The 19,151-nt window shown below is 38.6% G+C and overlaps 1 protein-coding gene across 13 annotated transcripts in view; it reads left to right on the top strand.

Moving 5' to 3' along the window:
• LOC101739070 (ryanodine receptor) overlaps positions 1 to 19,151 on the top strand; it is a 172,547-nt gene that overhangs the window by 79,246 nt on the left and 74,150 nt on the right. For all 13 annotated transcript variants that reach the window (XM_012689312.4, XM_012689311.4, XM_062675641.1 and 10 more), the window contains exons 33-57: positions 363 to 488; positions 1,483 to 1,603; positions 2,069 to 2,207; positions 2,914 to 2,991; positions 4,827 to 4,963; positions 5,490 to 5,633; positions 6,215 to 6,389; positions 6,863 to 7,060; positions 7,662 to 7,767; positions 7,932 to 8,043; positions 8,515 to 8,655; positions 9,994 to 10,131; positions 10,956 to 11,111; positions 11,445 to 11,560; positions 12,138 to 12,312; positions 12,877 to 12,980; positions 13,139 to 13,272; positions 13,845 to 13,934; positions 14,166 to 14,290; positions 14,790 to 14,972; positions 15,794 to 15,841; positions 16,553 to 16,670; positions 17,843 to 18,057; positions 18,300 to 18,447; positions 18,720 to 18,914. In XM_012689312.4, the coding sequence (XP_012544766.2) occupies positions 363 to 488; positions 1,483 to 1,603; positions 2,069 to 2,207; positions 2,914 to 2,991; positions 4,827 to 4,963; positions 5,490 to 5,633; positions 6,215 to 6,389; positions 6,863 to 7,060; positions 7,662 to 7,767; positions 7,932 to 8,043; positions 8,515 to 8,655; positions 9,994 to 10,131; positions 10,956 to 11,111; positions 11,445 to 11,560; positions 12,138 to 12,312; positions 12,877 to 12,980; positions 13,139 to 13,272; positions 13,845 to 13,934; positions 14,166 to 14,290; positions 14,790 to 14,972; positions 15,794 to 15,841; positions 16,553 to 16,670; positions 17,843 to 18,057; positions 18,300 to 18,447; positions 18,720 to 18,914 (3,422 nt within the window). The remainder of the gene's footprint in view (positions 1 to 362; positions 489 to 1,482; positions 1,604 to 2,068; positions 2,208 to 2,913; positions 2,992 to 4,826; positions 4,964 to 5,489; positions 5,634 to 6,214; positions 6,390 to 6,862; positions 7,061 to 7,661; positions 7,768 to 7,931; positions 8,044 to 8,514; positions 8,656 to 9,993; positions 10,132 to 10,955; positions 11,112 to 11,444; positions 11,561 to 12,137; positions 12,313 to 12,876; positions 12,981 to 13,138; positions 13,273 to 13,844; positions 13,935 to 14,165; positions 14,291 to 14,789; positions 14,973 to 15,793; positions 15,842 to 16,552; positions 16,671 to 17,842; positions 18,058 to 18,299; positions 18,448 to 18,719; positions 18,915 to 19,151) is intronic.

Below are 19,151 nucleotides of genomic sequence, written 5' to 3'. Positions count from 1 at the left end.
TGGGTAAACTCATATTGCTTTCTATTGTATTAGTAGTTTATTCTTGTATTAAAACAGATGGGTAAAGTTTGTTCATAAAAATCGGTAGTCATCTTTAAAAACTATTACACTAAAATTATTTAAAATATTGAAAACTAATGGCTATTTAATTATTGACTAAAGTTCGTATCGTTTTTTTTTAATATTTGGGACTTTTTTAATTTTTTTCGATCATTCTATAATATCAAAGTGAAACTCGATTATAATAAGTTTGTGTGCAATTTGCTGCTTCTAATAATCTTCTGCTTCTGACTAACTTTCGGTATTATTTGCACTGCAATTTTTGTACCTCTTATTCTGTTGACATTGTACCCCCTGTCCAGGTCTGCACTACGAAGACAATCAAGAAGAGATCCAGAGCTCCAAAGTGAAACGTCAGCCGTCCAGACCACCACGTAAGGGTTCAGTCACACGCGGTGTCACGATACAGAATTACAATACACCATCAGGTTACTTTTTGGAGTTTTGTGAGATTGGCTTCTATGTGTTCACGTTTTTCTGTATCGCCATTCATTTCTTATTATACACTTGGACTGTGGTTCGTAGATACTCTTGTTCGTAGGTCACGGATACTCATATTTGATCTATAAAACACTAAAATATGTAAATAGCGATCCTAAGATAATAAAATTATCTTTTTTCGCATTCGACACTTCTCAAATGTAAGCCTAATGCGATTCGATTTTAACATTGAATACTACAGATATGGAATTGTATAAGGTATCTATCTACATTCTTACCTGACTTCTGAAATAATTTATGTTGGAGATAATTAAAAGTCTTCCGAGCTATTTAAAATAAAACAATTTAATAGCATATTGCAGTTTCCAGATACTGTTGTTATCTAAATTCACTGTGCAGGCCCTTGAATTGAAATTTGTTTAGCGTGGTTATTGTTTTTAAAATTCCTGGTGGAAATGCTTTTGGAAATTTATCATGAGACCCAGTAACCTCAACTAACGTTGAGTCTCGAAGAGATTTTATTATTAATTATAATAATACTAATTATAATTAATTAGTGTTTTTTATGAGCGAAATCAAATTGGTAAACAAATCAACAAGGATAGTTTCATATTATCCATATTAAAAATTTGTTGTTTAAAATTCATTGGATGAAAACGAACACATCACAAGTTTTAGCTTTTGATCTATTTCTTCATACATTTGTGTACTTGTTTGTTCTACTATTCTTGCGTTTTTTTTAATACGACTTTTTCGTATCTTGTAGTAGTAATTGAACAAGAAACCCGTGGATGTGCAATATTTTTATGGTAACAGATATTTACAAACATTTCTATATCGAGCCATATAAAGTTTGTGTTAAATATCTAAATCCTAATTATAACTCATAGACGCAGCTGAATTACACCCGAATCAGTCAATGAATCGTCGATGAGAATAAAAAGTCCTGTAGTGTACTTGAAATAAAATGTTACGATCTAGGACAACAAGTAAATGGAATTCATCGGTCCACCAGTGAAGCAGAAATGGCGAAATATGAATTAGGCGCTCAAACTTTAGCGCCAGATGAGAAGAAAGATAAAAGAGGACGTTCTCCTTTCAAGTGAGTATTCCGCGCGAAATTTTTTATCTTTATTGTAATGAAGGTGAAAATACCCACTTAAAGGGGGAAAACAAAAAAATAGGCGTGGGGAGGGGGACATTCCGTCTTATAAAAATAGTTCTGAAATAAAGAAATATTTAGTTTTTTTTGTTTAGATATATTTAATTTAGATGTCTCTTAATGAGTGTTTGTGAGGCTGAACGACAAAGGGAAGATCTTCCACCGAGCGGGTGATATTTGCTCGGTAGACCGACGCGACGGTCTTAATGTTGTTGCTTGGAACTTGTATAATATATTATGCAAGCTTATCTTGAAAATGTCGTAAGCGAGATTCAGGCATCTGTCAAATATCTTGTGTTCTGTGATGGCTACCGCCACAAGTGAGTTTTTGATTTAGTCATAAAACCAACTGTTTTAGGTTTTTAGTTTAAACTTAATACAGTTACGTGAATTGCTTCCCGATAGATTTTTCAAGAGCAAACGTGCCGAGAGCAGTGATCGCGCCAAAATCCGCAAGTCCAAAACTCCAGATCCCTTCAGTGACACCGAACTGTCTCCTGACAGGGGGACGAAGAGACCCAACCCTCAGATCAAGGTGTCTCAGGTAACAAAAGAAATTAAGAAATAATTGGACGTGTAATTTTAGTGTTTATTTACAGAAATCTTCCCACGTGCTGTTTTAATAAATGTCTACATGACCCAATTCGACTAATTCCCTTAAGTAATGGATCCCTTTTGTCCCCTTTTTTTTTTAATTTACAAAGCAGTTAAATTGAAGGCCAAAGTTATCTCAAACATAATGGCTATAGCGACCAAATGAACCAAAAAATAAAACAAGAGAGATTTTAATACAGCTTAATTGAATTCATATTTTCTTGATTCCGTTAGTTGCAAATAACTTCACGATAGACAAGCATAATAGGAAACAAAAAGCTGCCTTCAAAGGAGGAAAAAAGTTTCATACATCCTTTAACATATCAATAAGATGTGTTATTAGAACACTGTATTAATAAATTAAATTGGCTAAAATCTATAGCTTTTTTAAAGTTATTCATAAAAAAAATGCAAATAATAATATTACATAGTATCCGTTATTATCTTAGCAGCGGTTTTGTCAATTTCTCTACTGGGTCCAATCTTGCAAGATCTTATCTCCTTAAATGTTTAACTTCTGTACCTATCTCAATGTACTTTAATTTCAAAGCAACTCCTGCACAATTCGCTCACATGATTTTGGTCTTTCGCCTGTTTTTATTTTGTTAACACTTTTCTGTTTTATGTTCACCTTTATGTTTTTTCATTACCCGAAGCCGAACCAAAGGTATAATAATGGCACGCAGCCCCGAGCAAGCAGACCCAACTTGTATGGAAGTCAAAGCGGTCTTAACGTAAGTCCAACGTGCCATTCAATTTTCCAATGTGATTAAAAACTATAGGAAATGTTGCTCTAACTAAAAACTGTAACTTCATATCGTCTTCTCGCATTAAAACTGTATAATCTCAAAACTTACTAATTTTACAGTAGTGTTTTAAAGGTTTAACATACGTGATATTTTTAATAATAATCATCTTTGCAACTTTTTTTTTTTTTTTACATTATCTGTCTTTTAAAGTAAAATAAAAACATGTAATTAATTTTCGTTAATAGTAGTCAAAATATAGGTAAACTAAAAAAAAAACTATAACTAAACTACGCTCTTTTGACAGTATTTATGAGAAAAATACTGATGATACCAAATGATTCCGCATATTAATTCAATTTCGAATATTTTTGGAAGTTGTACACTTTTAATACGAAAAGACGATGATATTGATGATTTGTTTGATATTGCACGTTTAATTATTAACTTTACGGAAATATATACAAAGTGAATAACAGTCGATTTGGTATAATGATTAATAAAATAGTTAGTGATAATTCATTAATACTACACTATTATCTGAAAATATAAACAAACTTAAGAAGATTTAATTTAAGAACTATATTTGGTATATAAAGAAAACTAAATAATATTTAAGCTTTAAAATGGCATGGTCCAAATATTACGTATATCGTAAGTTTTGTAGTTCAAAATACTATACTGTAAAGTTCTGTCTTAGACAAACTTTGCATATCTGATAGCAGTATTGAAGCATATCAACTTTGGACATTAATTTAAGAATTTTAAGTGAAATGGTAAAAAAATTAAGATTTTATTTTGTATGTATTAGGTACGACTATACTTTTGTCCAAACTCTACGATAGTGTACACGTAAAGATAACTTTATAACATAAGAAAAGGAATTACTAATGTAAAAATAATCTTAACACAGCGCGAGTCGCGGTAACACTAAACACTTTTACGGCTTAGACTAGCGTTTATTATTTTTATTATGATTTACCAACAACTTAGATGGTACTTAGCAAAATATCGAAATATCAACGGATAATATTTTTCTTGTGGTCCGCACGGGTAGTAGCCCAAGAACCCGCGACAGCCAGACCTTTGTTATTTTATAAAAGTTGAAAGTTTCTCTGTGTATGTCTCCAACACAGGTAAGAACGACCCGTGACTATAGTTTCGATTGTGGTTACTTGGGCAGGTAACAGGCAGTAAAGGTATATAAAATAGTACCTTAAATTCGTTAAAGTATTAAGTTATCTTTTTTTATTATTTACTCCAGAATATCTTTAGAAATCACGATATCCATTGCCGAACACTTTTTACAGTTCCTACCCTGCCGGACACACCTAAACTTTAATAAATTTTAATTATACTTTCGTTATACTATAAAAGCTGAATTTTATATATGTTACTTAGGGACTTATAAAAATATGTTACCTCAATAGCCAGACAGTTTTAATGGTTCTCACATCTTGTCATACACATTGAGAGCTCGCTGTAGGTGCGAGCGCGAGGTAGCAACTGTTCAACCGAGTGTGAGTGAGATAGAGCGCTTAGCTTACTTTACTTTACTAACATTTTTCTTGCGAGTCCGCGCGGGTAGGTACCACCACCCTGCATATTTCTGCCGTGAAGCAGTAATGCGTTTCGATTTGAAGGGCGGGGCAGCCGTTGTAACTATACTTGAGACCTTAGAACTTATATCTCAAGGTGGGTTGTGCATTAACGTTATAGATGTCTATGGGCTCCAGTGACCGCTTAACATCGGATGGGCTGTGAGCTCGTCCACCTATCTAAGTAATAAAAAATCGTTGAAAATGTTACTTGGACATATGCAGATGGCGACTCCAACTCAGGAGAGAAAGCAGTTAATGACAACCACGAATCTGTCGGCCGCTGCGACGGAGACCGTCGGCAACGAGATATTCGACTCCGAGTGCTTAAAGCTCATTAATGAATACTTCTACGGGGTCAGGTTAGTGTTTAGTTTAGTTTAGTCCTCGCGTCTTCTTGCGGGGGCGAAGATCGGACTACGGGACAAGTCCTCTCTGCCCTTCCTTGAACTCTCCGCCTTACAAAACATGGATGGTAAGTTAAATTTTTTTAGAAATACATAATTGGATGAATGATTTTTATTTACGTTGTAGATGTCTATGGGCTCCACCCACCTTGAGATATGAGTTCTAAGGTTCCCCTTCCCCACCCTTCAAACCGAAACGCATTACTGCTTCACGGCAGAAATGGGCAGGGTGGTGATACCTACACACGCGAACTCACAAGAGGTCCTACCACCAGTAATAGACCTGATAATATATTACCTAAATTAAGAACGTAATTTGCTATCCGAAAACAGTCTTGGTTTAAAGTCTCGTGTGCACCAATAATACGACTAACTTATAGAAGAACTAACTGGAAGTTTCAACGAATTCCCTCTGGTACCGCCCAAGCATAACAGCAATAGCTCTACCGATCCAAACTTTTATTCGTGGAATGATTTCCAGAATATTCCCTGGCCAAGACCCAACTCACGTGTACATTGGGTGGGTGACCACTCAGTACCATCTGCACTCGAAAGACTTCAACCAAAACAAGGTGATGAAGTCATCAGTCATCATCACCGACGACTACGACCGGGTCATTGAAAGGTGAGCGAATCCTCATCGTGAATTGCCCTTCTGATTCAATGGCCCTTTTTATAATTGGCTAATCAAACTTTAATGGGTACATAAGGCCCGTCTGGTCGCATAAGGGCCAGTTGTAGATTTAGGGTCCATTTACACAGACCGGATCGTATACGATTGGAATTGGCCGAAGCGAAGCCGCCAACTATTTTTTTTATTGCCTCGTAGGCAGACGATCATACGGTCCACTTGATGGTAAGTGGTCACCGTCACTCATGGACGTCAGAAATGTCAGGGGCAGAGCCAAGCCACTGCCTACCATTAAGTACTCTCCGCAAGCCTCGTTTGAAGAAGGACATGTCATAGCGCATTTCACATAGACTGGCTGGAGGAGATCTGAAATCGGATGCGCACGCAATTGGAGCTCCTTTTATTATTTCACACGCAGCGCATTCAAGCATCCTTAATGACAAAAAAAGCGCACATGCAAAAGTAAACCTTACTACAATTACTCAAAACTGTGTTTCCAACGTGATAAAAATCTAATCTCCTCTTCGAGCCGGTCTGTGCAAACGGACCCTTAAATTTAGTTCATTTTCTTTCAGCGTAAACCGTCAGTCCTGCTACATGGTGCGAGCTGATGAGCTTTACAACGAAGTGATGGCGGAAGCTACGGCCAAGGGCGCGTCCCAAGGAATGTTTATTGGATGTTCAGTGGACACTTCCACCGGGACTGTAGCGTTCACATGCGAGGGAAAAAGCACTAGCATTAAATTCAAGGTGATGTTATTTACATATTTCTAATTCCATTTGGGAGCTATTGAAATAAATTAACGACCATTTTAAATTGTAAAATAAAATTTAAAAAAATCCTGTTAATCTATATGTATAAAAATGAATTGCTGTTCGTTAGTCTCGCTAAAACTCGAGAACGGCGGAATGATTTGGCTTATTTTGGTCTTGAATTATTCGTGGAAGTTCAGAAAAGGTTTAAAAGGTAGATAAATATGAAAATGCTCGGAAATAAATAAAAATAACATTTTTTATTCTCCTTTGATGTGTCCCCCGTCGGACGGATTCTTTTTGTTTGTTTTAAGTTTATTTTATTTAGTTTAGGTCTTTTATTTATCGATTGAGGCACTACGAAGTTTGTCGGGTCAGCTAGTCATTAATATATTTGGATATACCGCAATAGAATATTGCAAAAATAATATTGAAAAATATTGAACTTGATTATGCGTTGGATATCCCAGATGGAGCCAGAGACCAAATTATTCCCGGCGATCTTCGTCGAAGCGACATCGAAAGAGATCCTCCAGATAGAGCTGGGCAGGTCTCCGACAAGTCTACCGCTAAGTGCCGCGGTGCTACCAACGAGCGACAAGCACGTCACGCCGCAGTTCCCGCCCAGGCTGAAAGTGCAGTGTCTCAAGCCGCATCAGTGGGCTAGAGTAAGAAACTATGTACTTTATTTGGCATTCATTTTTTTAAGGCATTTTATGACCTGGTAACTAAGACCTTTAAGTCGTGTCTTATTTTAATTTATATTCATATTTTTATGAAAAATGATAATATGGAGTGAAATGAAATGAGATGAGATGATATGGGATGAAATATAATATTAGTAAAATGGTGGTCGTTTACTGAGATCTTTTCAGTGGACTTTTTGGAGGATCACGAGAAGCAACGTCCAGCGGCTTTGTTTCATTTTCCCACATTTGTGCATTTTCACATATACTAAATAATTAATAAACCACCGTTATTACACATTTAAACCTGAAGAAACACTAAATAGACAAAATAAAACAAATCACACAACTTCACTGCACGCGTTCCCGCCTAAAAGTCCTATTGGCATTTAATTTCTTTAGAGCTCACAGGCCAGTCTTCGTTCCCCACAACTTGAATGACGTCACCTCTTCTCGAAGCTTCTGACCAAAGTATCAACTAAAATGACAACTATGTTCTCTTTCAATCTGGTCGCATAAATATAAACGGTGCGAGATTCATTTTTATTAAAGCCGGTTTTAATGCAGCATTCTTATGATTTAGGTACCAAATTCATCGTTGCAAGTGCACGCTCTAAAGCTGTCTGACATACGAGGCTGGTCGATGCTGTGCGAAGACGCAGTTTCTATGCTCGCATTGCACATACCAGGTGAGTTTCTATCTACGAATAAACAGACCTATTATTTATTCGTAGGTTTCTATAAAATGTCGATTGGGAATAGTGTATAATTTTAACAAATCGTATTCCTGTTGAAATTTGCTGCCCCAAAACCGTGGCAAATTATGTTGAACCTTCATAAACTCGTTTCACAGAGGAAGACCGGTGCATCGACATATTGGAGCTTATCGAAATGGATAAGCTGTTGAGCTTCCACTCGCACACCCTCACGTTATATGCAGCTTTATGCTACCAAAGCAACTACAGGTTTGTACCACATGACCAGAACCTAACCTAACAGAATTCCGCCACACGTCTGAATCCCCGTGATATTTTTATGAAATACTAGCCGACCCGGCAGACTTTGTAGTGCCTCAATCGATAAATAAAAGACCTAAAGTTTTGTACAAAATAAACTTAAAACAAACAAAAGGAATACGTCCGACGGGGGTCACATGAAAGGAAAAAAAATTATATTTTTATTTAAGTAATTCTGAGCATTTTCATATTTATCTACCTTTTAAACCTTCTTTGGACTTTCACAAATAATTCAAGACCAAAATTAGCCAAATCGGTCCAGCCGTTCTCGAGTTTTAGCGAAACTAACGAATAGCAATTCATTTTTATATATATAGATGTTGCATGTATACTAGGTTTTAAACATTGGAGTCTGGCGGTCGATCAGGAAGCTGCAAGACCTTTGCTGGATAATTCACTAAACCCAGACTTTTTTCACAGGGCTGCCCACGCTTTATGCCAGCATGTAGATCAAAAGCAATTGTTATACGCCATCAAGTCCCAGTACATGTCCGGGCCACTGCGCCAGGGTTTCTACGATCTACTCATTGCTCTACATTTAGAATCGCACGCAACCACGATGTAAGTAACAAAGTTTTAAGGCTTCGTCAAACAGAACGCGTACTTAGCGCTGCGTTTTAACGTCGCGCTCTTTTCGTGTCACACAAATTGACTAGATGAGCCCAACGCTTCTTGGCGCAACGTAACATTCGCCAAATCATAGTGCCTTTCGATAGCAGTGTGAAAATTTAAAAGTATTAAGATGTCGTGATTCAGATGTGGCATTGTATAAGCATGGGTATTTTCTAACAAATTCTATCCATTTTTATTATTATTTAGGCACTATCCAGTATTTTAATACACATTCACGCGGACGCTAAAATAAAATTTGTAAAAAATTACAACGGCTGACGTCAAAGCGTCCTAACGCCGCGTACTAGCCCTGGCGCTCTGTTTGACAGTATATTATCATAGTTGTACAACACATCTCGGCGTCATAGCGCGCCGTCAGTTTAGCGGTCCGACGCGCGCTAAGTACGCGTAAGTGTTGTACTTCTATGGTAACATACCGTCAAACAGAGCCCCAGCGCTATAAGTATGCAGCGCTCCATCGCGGCATTAGGACGCTTTGACGTCAGGCGTTGTGATTTATTACAAATTTTATTTTAGCGTCCGAGTGAATGTGTATTAAAATACTAGATAATGCCCGAAAAAATGATATAAATAGTTAGAAAATACTCACGCTTATACAATGCCACATCTGAATCACTCGATTTCTTAATACTTTTAAATTTTCACACTGCTATCGAAAAGCACTATGATTTGGCGAATGCGTTGCGTCAAGGAGCGTTAGACTCATCTAGTCAATTTGAAGAGCGCGACGTTAAATACGCGGCGCTAAGTACGCGTTCTGTTTGACGAAGGCTTTAATAAAACATTAAAGCCATTAAAGCATTAAAGACTTTCACGTCAAGTAACAAAGCACGTTCTTATTTCGAGGTGTATGTTTTTTTTGTATGGCCATTAATATTTCAATATGTTCAGTTGTAAGTGTAGGGAATATTGTGAGTCACACCGGCGAAGTGCATTTCGGTGTGACGTTTACGATAGCTAAGGTGACTTCAATCCCGTGGCTAAACCTTTTTTCTTGTTAATTTTTTTACTGGTGGTAGGACCGCTAGTGAGTGCGCGCGGGTAGGTACCACCACCCTGCCTATTTCTGCAGTGAAACAGTAATGCATTTCAGTTTGAAGGGTGGGGTACGCGTGTCTATGGGCTTCAGTAACCACTTAACACCAGGTGGGCTGTGAACTCGTCCACCCATCTAAGCCCCAAAAAAAATGGTGACTCAGCCCCGTGGCTAATAAGGTTTAGTTCCTGTTCGTTTTGGTAAAAAAAACTCCGGTTTGCTGTTCCAAGGGAAACCTGCAAGAATGAATTTGTGATACCCCTGGGGCCGGAGCTGAAGGTTCTGTACGACGAGCCCGACATGGGGCACAGCCTCCGCTCGCTGCAGACGGAGAGCGTCAGACCGCAGTTGGAAATGACCGATATCACGTAAGTAGAAATCTCATTCGAACTCTGTCTAATTCATAACCGATTTTGGAACGAAGTTCTTTATGGGACGATGCGGAGGGGAACCGGGAAAAAACGTCCGTAACGTAAGATTTTTTCCATTTAGTTTGTTATCAACAGATGTGGCTGTACGTAAATTCAACAATTCCTGAATCGCGGTAACGAAATGTTACACAGTTGATAGACGTTCTCGTATATCTCTTGCTAAATCATACTAACTTGGCGTAGGGGATACCGTGATCATGCAGGCGGTTCCCACTGGGCGAGGCTGCCCCATTGCACTGCGGAGTGGTTGACCCTTGCGATTATTTTTATTTTTCTCAATAAAAAAATCATAATAAAAATTGTATACCCGAATAAATATTTTCTTTATAATACCTCGAATAGAACTTAAAATTAATATTTTTATAATAAGAAACTTCATTCCTATCCGGTGTCCTACGACACCACACATCTTTTTTGTTTATTTTATTATAGTATTGGTATATCTGGCTAATGGTACTATCGAGTGCTATATTCGTATATAACCTATCCTATAAATACTTTATTAATACACACTAAAAAGCATACCAGTCGTTCCAAAAATTACTGTTATTTAAGACCTTAAATGTGAACGAGGTCTAAGAGACCTAGTCCGTATCTTCTTTGTGTACAGCACACGCTAAGAAACACCTGCACATCTCTGTCATCCGAACTACGTAACTTCAATTGGCTTTGGTGTAGGAAAGAGATGAATATATATCTAAAATATTGTGTTAAAACAAAAAGTATGTCGACGTGAACTCATTAATGTTCTTCGTTCACAGGGAAAAAAGTATAATGGACATAAGTAATCTGTACTCTCCGAAGTTCCCTCTGGAAGTTGTCCGTGAATTCGTGATGCAGGCACTCGCGGAGGCCGTGGAAACTAACCAGGTCCACAACAGAGATCCGGTCGGTGGAAGCAACGAGAATCTCTTCCTGTAAGTGCTTGCGATATTGAAGTGGCAGTGGGCAGGACACATTGCTCGCAGAACGGATGGCCGTTGGGGCCAGAAAGTTCTAGAGTGGCGACCGCGTACTGGAAGACGTAGCGTGGGTAGGCCTCCCACAAGATGGGCCGACGATCTATTGAGGTTGTGGGGATCCGCTGGATGCAGGCAGCGCAGGGCCGGGCTTGGCTTTGTGGCGAGGCTTGAGGGAGGCCTATGTCCAGCAGTGGACGTCCATGGGCTGATAAGAAGAAGAAGTGCTTTTGCTCTAGTCCTTTTATTTATAGGCTTTTAACCAATCTTCAAACTGCTATTTTATTTTAGGCCGCTAATTAAGCTCGTGGACCGTCTACTCCTGGTCGGAAAAATGCGCGACGAAGACGTTGAGAAACTTCTCATCATGATCAACCCCGAGACCTGGGATCCAACGTTCAATAAAGGTACCCACATTTTTATTAATATTAAGTGGCTTGCTATATCGCCAGACAAACTTACATACATGAACAATGTCAGTGACAAAACCAAGCTTTTCCATGAACCCAGCTACTCAATCCTCCTATGAAGATTTGCACGTGACAACACCAAGGAAAGGTTTTCTTCTTAAGCAAACACCCCATGTTCCAGATTTTATCCTGTGCTAAAACTCGTATAAGCCTAAAAATTTCACTCGGTCCCCAAAATACCAAAGACATTAAATTGGTCTCGAAATAAAATCGAGATACCGTAGTAATAATAATATCTTCTTCTTTGCCTCCACCTTACCCCACTAGGTAGAGTCGGCACAACGAATTGTTCTATTTCATTCTCTTCTATCAGCCGTCATCTCAACACTCATTCCTCTCTCTCTCATATAGTCATTCACACACTCCATCCATGTCTTCTTCAGTCGACCTATTCCCCCTCTGGTAGTAATAATAATATTATGATAAAAACGGGAACTCCTCTCTGACGTCAAATGGGCTGGAGTAACAAAGATACCGGTATCAATTCTGGAACCAACTTCTTTATTTCTAACAGAAGGCAAAGACGAACACCGAAAAGGACTTCTTCACATGAAAATGGCTGAAGGCGCTAAACTGCAAATGTGTTATTTGCTCCAACATCTGAACGACATGCAGCTACGTCACAGGGTTGAATCTATAGTGGCTTTTGCACATGACTTTGTCGGGGACCTGCAGTCCGACCAGTTGAGGTGAGGACAATTACAGATCTAGGGGTATTGATGTTTGTTCCTTGGAATCCAATGTCGGCTGTTGCTTAGTTGAAGATGGTCTTCAAACGGACTGATACAAATATATAACCATAGTACATACCATATAATCTAATTATCTTCTTTCCAAATTCACCTTTAAATAATAATAATAGCTGAAAACAAATCATGCACGGTCATCCGGCCTCAAATTAGGACACCCTGTGTTATGGATACCAAAGACTGATCTATATAGCTTAAATACATACAAATATAGATAATAGACACCCAGACCAAGAGCAAACAAACTTGTTTATCTCACGAATGTTTGCTCGATATGGGAATCGAACCCACAACCCTCAGCGCAAGAGTTAGAGCCGCTAAATACTGCGCCAGAGACTCGGTCGTATTAAATATTATCAGGCCTTCTAAACATACTTTTAAATAGTCCAAGACTCAAACAAATTATGCTCCCAATACACTCATCCGTGGATAATGTAGAAGAAACATGACGCGAACTTTTCCAGTGTTGACCTTTTATTTACCAATTGGTCTTGTCTTTAACAGACGCTACACTGAGATCAAGCAGTCAGATTTACCGAGTGCGGTTGCAGCCAAGAAGACCAGAGAATTCCGTTGTCCTCCTAGGGAACAGATGAACGCAATCCTGAGTGAGTCTTTAGAACATGCTATATTCCTTGTTTAAGTTGGGTTTTATTTTGAGAGTACACCTTTGCGTTTGGAATTTAGAAAGGAAATTCAGGATTTTCGTTAGCCGTTTCTCGGTTTCTCGTGTGATGATAATTTTAAACGTTTATATCCTTAATAGGTTTCAAACATCTTGAAGATATCGATAAGGAGAACTGTCCTTGTGGCGAAGAACTCATCGCTAGGATGAACGGCTTCCACGAAAGTCTCATGGTCCACGTATCTCTAAACGCCCTGCAAGAACCTGATCCTGAGGTATGTCAATCCAGAAAACCTTTTAAGTTTCTTGCAACTAACTACCTTTAAATATGTTAAAAATTCGTCAACCCAGAAAACCTTTCAAGTGTCTTGCAACTGCCCTTAAATGCCCTAAAAAATTCAAAAGCATATGAGAATACAGTTTAATGAATGCTGGGATGCTACCGTCGACCTTGGACATCACCAAAACCAGAAGTACAGTCAAGTCGCTAGACATTTTTGAGGTTTTCAAAGTTAATGACTCCTGATGTTTCTCTCTTTTTTAAGTACACATGTCACAGTGGAAACACTAGTGTCGATTGATGATGTTGCCGTTTTTTTTGGATTCCTTAAAGTTTTTTGTGTTGTCTTATGCTTGCAAACGAGGAAAGCAACTGTCTGTCATATTACCAGCTTAACTTGCCAATCTTACATGATCATGATAAGTGCCCAATTAATAACATCACCCAACCCTTTAGTTTGTCAGTATCAAGACAACTGTATGACTTAATTAATCAAGTCTACCAATTAGCCCATAGAACCACGCGAAGGGGATACTACAGAATGTTTTACCATCGATATTCTTTCAGGAGCCCACTGAACCAGAAATAAAGCCGGGGGCCATTAATAAATTATATAGCCTTATAAATACCGTCAAGGAACTAGAAGAGGAACCCAAGGTAAGCCATTTTATTTCAGCAAGAAAACTAAGGGAAAAGTGGACAGATTATAAGGCTGGTTTAAGGGTGTACGCATATGTACCGCTTTTCTATCCCTATAGAGTACAGTTCCTGTTAAAGAGCAATCGTGTCGTCGACTTAAAGACCCGTATGGCAGCCACCGAAAAACACTTCAGTCAAATATCTCACGGAGACTTATTCGTGTAACCTGTGATCATCTTCTTTTCGCAGACATTAGAGGAACCAGCCAAGAAGACTCCGGAGGAACGTTTCCGGAAAGTACTCATACAGACGATCGTGAATTGGGCGGAGGAATCGCAGATTGAGACTCCCAAGTTAGTCAGGGAGATGTTTAGGTCAGTCAAATGTGTATTCAGTTGTTAACTATTTTCAGGTAACTAGCTTTTATCCATGGCCGCGTCCACATTGGCAACAAAAAATATGAGAAGTCTTCCGTACGAATCTTTTTATTCGTGATAAATGGTAGTCTATTTTAAGGAGTTTTGAGGAATTTAAGTTGGAATACGGACCCTGGTAAGATCGGAAAAACGCTAGGGAAACGAAGATAAAAGATCTATCTATAAGCCTATGTCATCACAGAGTGGTCGGGACCGTCCAGTAGTGTTGATGGGGACAGACTTGATGCGTCTCACGACGTCCCGTCATCTCTCCCTGTTCAAAGCTATCCTACTGCACTCGTATAGGAGACCTCCCACTGTGTTTTTAATTTGGTCGACCGGTAGGTACAACTTTAGCGACCAAACCTAGTCTTGTTCAATTGCCTAAATTTTCGCCCAGACCTATTCAAAACTTGGTCAGCGGTACTACATCCAATTTATCAAATTTGCTTTCCAGCCTACTGGTTCGCCAGTATGACGCCGTAGGAGAACTGATCCGAGCTCTCGAAAAGACTTACGTCATCAATGCGAAGACCAAGCAGGACGTGGCCGAGATGTGGGTGGGACTCAGTCAGATCAGAGCCCTGCTCCCGGTGCAAATGAGTCAAGAAGAGGAGGAACTCATGAGGAAAAGGCTTTGGTGAGTCGAAGACCCAAATTAAGAAGATTAACTTAATTCGAAGCGAACAGATTAATTAAACGTTGGATGTAGTTGACAACAGACCGGCCGCACTGGAGATTGATTGGAGAGGTCTATGTTCAACTGTGAACAGCTTTAAGCTGAGATGATAATGATGATGAACAGAGTGAAATTAATGTTTGAATATTAAGCTATTTAGATTGGATTTTTTATAGACTAACTGTAACTTCAAGATAGAGTCATAAATCGCTAAACTATACTGGTGGTAGGACGTCTTGTGAGTTTGCACAGGTAGGTATCACTACCCTGACTATTTCTGCCGTGAAGCCGTTGTACTTAACACTGAAACTTAGAACTTATGTTCTAAGTTTCATGTACAGTTAACTTATGTTATAATAATAATAATAATAATATTTATTCAAGCCTCTTAAAATACAAACAGGCACAAAAATTCTTAACACTAGTATAATAATACACATGGCTTTTTTATGAGGTATACAATAACAATATTCCCTGACTTTTATGCTAGGAAAACCTGTGTTACAAAAGTCAGTGGTTAAGTGCTAGGTCATCAGGTAAAGAAAGTTAACCAGGAAGAACGATCTGTAAGAATATAGTACGTACGTGTGTGTGTGTGTGTGTGTGTGTAAGTGTATGTGTGTTATGTATGGGCTCCGTAGACCATTAAACACCAGGTAGACCATGGGCTCGTTCACCTGTCTAATAAAAAAGATCATTCTAGCAAGAGATAATTATATTGTTTTTGATTAGTAATATAAATCTATTCGCACTTAAACGATTTGATTCATTTTATTTAACAGGAAACTGGTCAACAACCACACTTTCTTCCAGCATCCAGATCTGATAAGGTTAGTATCTTAGTATGTACCCCTATCTACTCTTTTCTTTGTTAATTTGATCCAAAAATAAGGCAGCCCATTTTATCCAATGTGTACTGACGATCTTAAGTAGCAATGCGCAGGAATATTGCTATTCTGATCTATAGGTCGAAACGTATTTTATTATTTTAACCAATACCAACGATGACATACAGACGGTAGAACCAGCTCGTGTGGACACATGTGACACCCGCCACTAGATATGTGTCGTTCGTTAAATTTTAGAGATTCAGATCAGTACTGACCTGTTAACAAAATGATCCGGTTCGTACGACCCGTTCAGTCGAACGAACGACGTCTAAGCGAGACGGGCGCGGGGCGAGACGCGGCAACCCGAAAAGACCCGAATGACCGTCGTACTCGTATGGTTCTTTTCTTCTGATTCGCAGGTTTTGTGTTAAACGAGTCGATTTAGTGAACGACTCATATTTTTTGAAGTGACCCTATCGTTCACGCGGAAATTGAGACCCGGGTCGTTTGACTCGTTCGTTCGCGAACGACACATATCTACCCGCCACCGGAAAAAATATACTGTGTAACAACAGAACCATAAAGTTGCATGTACTTATTCATAAAAATCACATTTTAACAGCATTCTGCGTTATGTGCTCGATCATGCCACTAGTAGTGAACTTTTTTTTAAAAGCTGATAATATACATTTGATCGTTTTAACGTAACAGAGTATTGAGGGTACACGAAAACGTGATGGCTGTAATGATGAATACTTTGGGAAGGAGAGCCCAAGCGCAGTCTGATGCTGCACCGAACCAGCCGCTTGCCGAGGATACCAAGGAGAAGGTAAGCATTCTGTAAAAAACTTTATTTTTATACTTCTTTGGGGCTTACGACAAAGGGAAGATCTTCCACCGAGCGGGTGATATTACTCGGTAGACCGACAGGTCCGAATGCTGTTGTTCGGAACTTGTATATATATAAGCTTATCTTGAAAATGTCGTAAGCGAGATTCAGGCATCTGTCAATTATCTTGCGTTGTATGATGGCTACCCGCCACACTTCCAATAATGAAGGGCTTCATGACATGACCTAGACATAAGTTAAAGGAATTCATTTATAAATTTATTAATATTTTAAAAGGAGAACTAACAGCTTAACAGTAGAATAGAATAGAACAATAAATAGAAACAAAACCAGTTGGTGGTCCTCGCCAATAAAAACAAGCTAAATCACTGGCGAAACAAAAAATTAGCAAAGCAAGAATTAATAACAGTAAAAGAAAAATATGTAAACGAAACTACTTTTTTTTATTGCTTAGATGAGTGGACGAGCTCGCAGCCCACCTGGTGTTAAGTGGTTACTGGAAACCATAGACATCTATAACGTAAATGCGTCACCCACCTTGAGATAAGTTCTAAGGTCTCAGTATAGTTACAACGGCTGGCCTGCCTTTCAAACCGAAAAGCATTACTGTTTCACGGCAGAAATAGGCGGGGTGATGGTACCTACCCGCACGGACTCACAAGAGGTCTTACCACCAGTAATAATAATAACTTTAAACGTACACTTATATATAAATGTTAATTAATATAATTAGCTTTACTCTGTAATCCATACGATCCTCGCGCCAAATTACAATTCCAGACGCGTCACATCTTAACTGGCTTTGTTTTGGAGAGCAATTCATTTTCAAGCGGTATCTTGTATTATTTTGAAAATATTTATAACGTACTAGCTGACCCGGTCGACTTCGTAGTGCCTCAATCGATAAATAAAAGACATTTTGTATAAATAAACTTAAAACAAACAACGGAAAAACAAAATTGTTATTTTGATTTAATTCCAAGCATTTTCATATTTATCTACCTATTAAACCTTCTCTGGACTTCCACAAATAATTCAAGACCAAAATTAGCCAAATCGATCCAGCCGTTCTCGAGTTTTAGCGAGACTAACGAACAGCAATTCATTTTTATATTCATAACGTATTTTGCCTATTTCTATGCACCCTACAGGACACTTCGCATGAAATGGTTGTGGCCTGTTGTCGATTCCTCTGCTACTTCTGTCGCACCGGTCGTCAGAATCAAAAAGCCATGTTCGATCACTTTGACTTCTTGCTGGAGAACTCCAATATTCTACTGTCGAGACCTTCGTTGCGAGGTTCGACTCCTTTGGATGTTGCCTACTCCAGTTTGATGGAGAACACGGAATTGGCTTTAGCTTTGAGGTAAGAAGAATGATCAGAAATTTCAATGTCTCTTTCGAAGTTCGTATTTTTTTATTGATTGAAACTGTAACTCGACTTAACTTCTTTCCGATGGAAACACAAAGAGATTTCGCCATATTAGATGTATCTGGCAACATTTATGTCTTAACTCATAGTCGAAACCGAATAATTATATATTTAAAACCTTTGAGAAATCAAACAGTTTTTTTTTATGATAAAAAAATTCCTTCTCTTGCTTGTAGGGAGCACTATCTTGAGAAAATAGCGGTATACCTTTCTCGTTGTGGACTACAGAGCAACTCTGAGTTAGTGGAAAAGGGGTATCCAGACCTTGGATGGGATCCGGTAGAAGGCGAGAGATATTTGGACTTCCTGAGATTTTGTGTTTGGGTGAGTATTTTAACTTTCTTTGTCTGTAACGTATTTCTTGTGATATTACGCTTGTCCTGAATGCCAAACATTATGAAAGGAGACAAGTTGAATTGGTCAATAAATTTCGGAATGTTCAAAAAAGCTTAAACATTTTACGGTTAGCTGGTAGATAACTCAATTGTTGAGTTAATATATCTTATCCTAATTACTGTATTTTATTAACAGTGTGTACAAATAAAGAATAAAGAATTTGCAACTGACATATACTTTATGGAAAATCAATGCTTCAGGTAAATGGTGAAAGCGTAGAAGAAAACGCCAACTTAGTGATCCGCTTGCTAATCAGGCGGCCGGAGTGTCTTGGCCCGGCCCTTCGGGGAGAAGGCGAAGGTCTACTGAAGGCTATTGTGGACGCGAACAAAATGAGCGAAAGGATCGCAGATAGAAGAAAACTAAGAGAGATAGAACAGGAAGGGGATATTAATGTAAGTATACATAATACGGCTGAGACAGTCGAGAAAGTTCAACATTAAGAAAGTTTCGGTATTCGTAATCGAAGAGACGCGAGAATCTAAAACCGTGACCATCAATATATGTCGCAGAAGACCGAGTGCATCCATGTTTTAAGCTTCCACGTTTAGCGATCAATACATAGTTTCTTCACGACACTTGCCATTAAAAGGCACGCACAGAATAAAATTGATCAGTCTCAGAGTCATTTG

Source organism: Bombyx mori, chromosome 24, assembly GCF_030269925.1.
Source record: "Bombyx mori chromosome 24, ASM3026992v2".
In the NCBI taxonomy this organism is placed as follows: Eukaryota; Metazoa; Arthropoda; class Insecta; order Lepidoptera; family Bombycidae; genus Bombyx; species Bombyx mori.
This window is presented reverse-complemented; position numbering and strand designations above follow the sequence as displayed.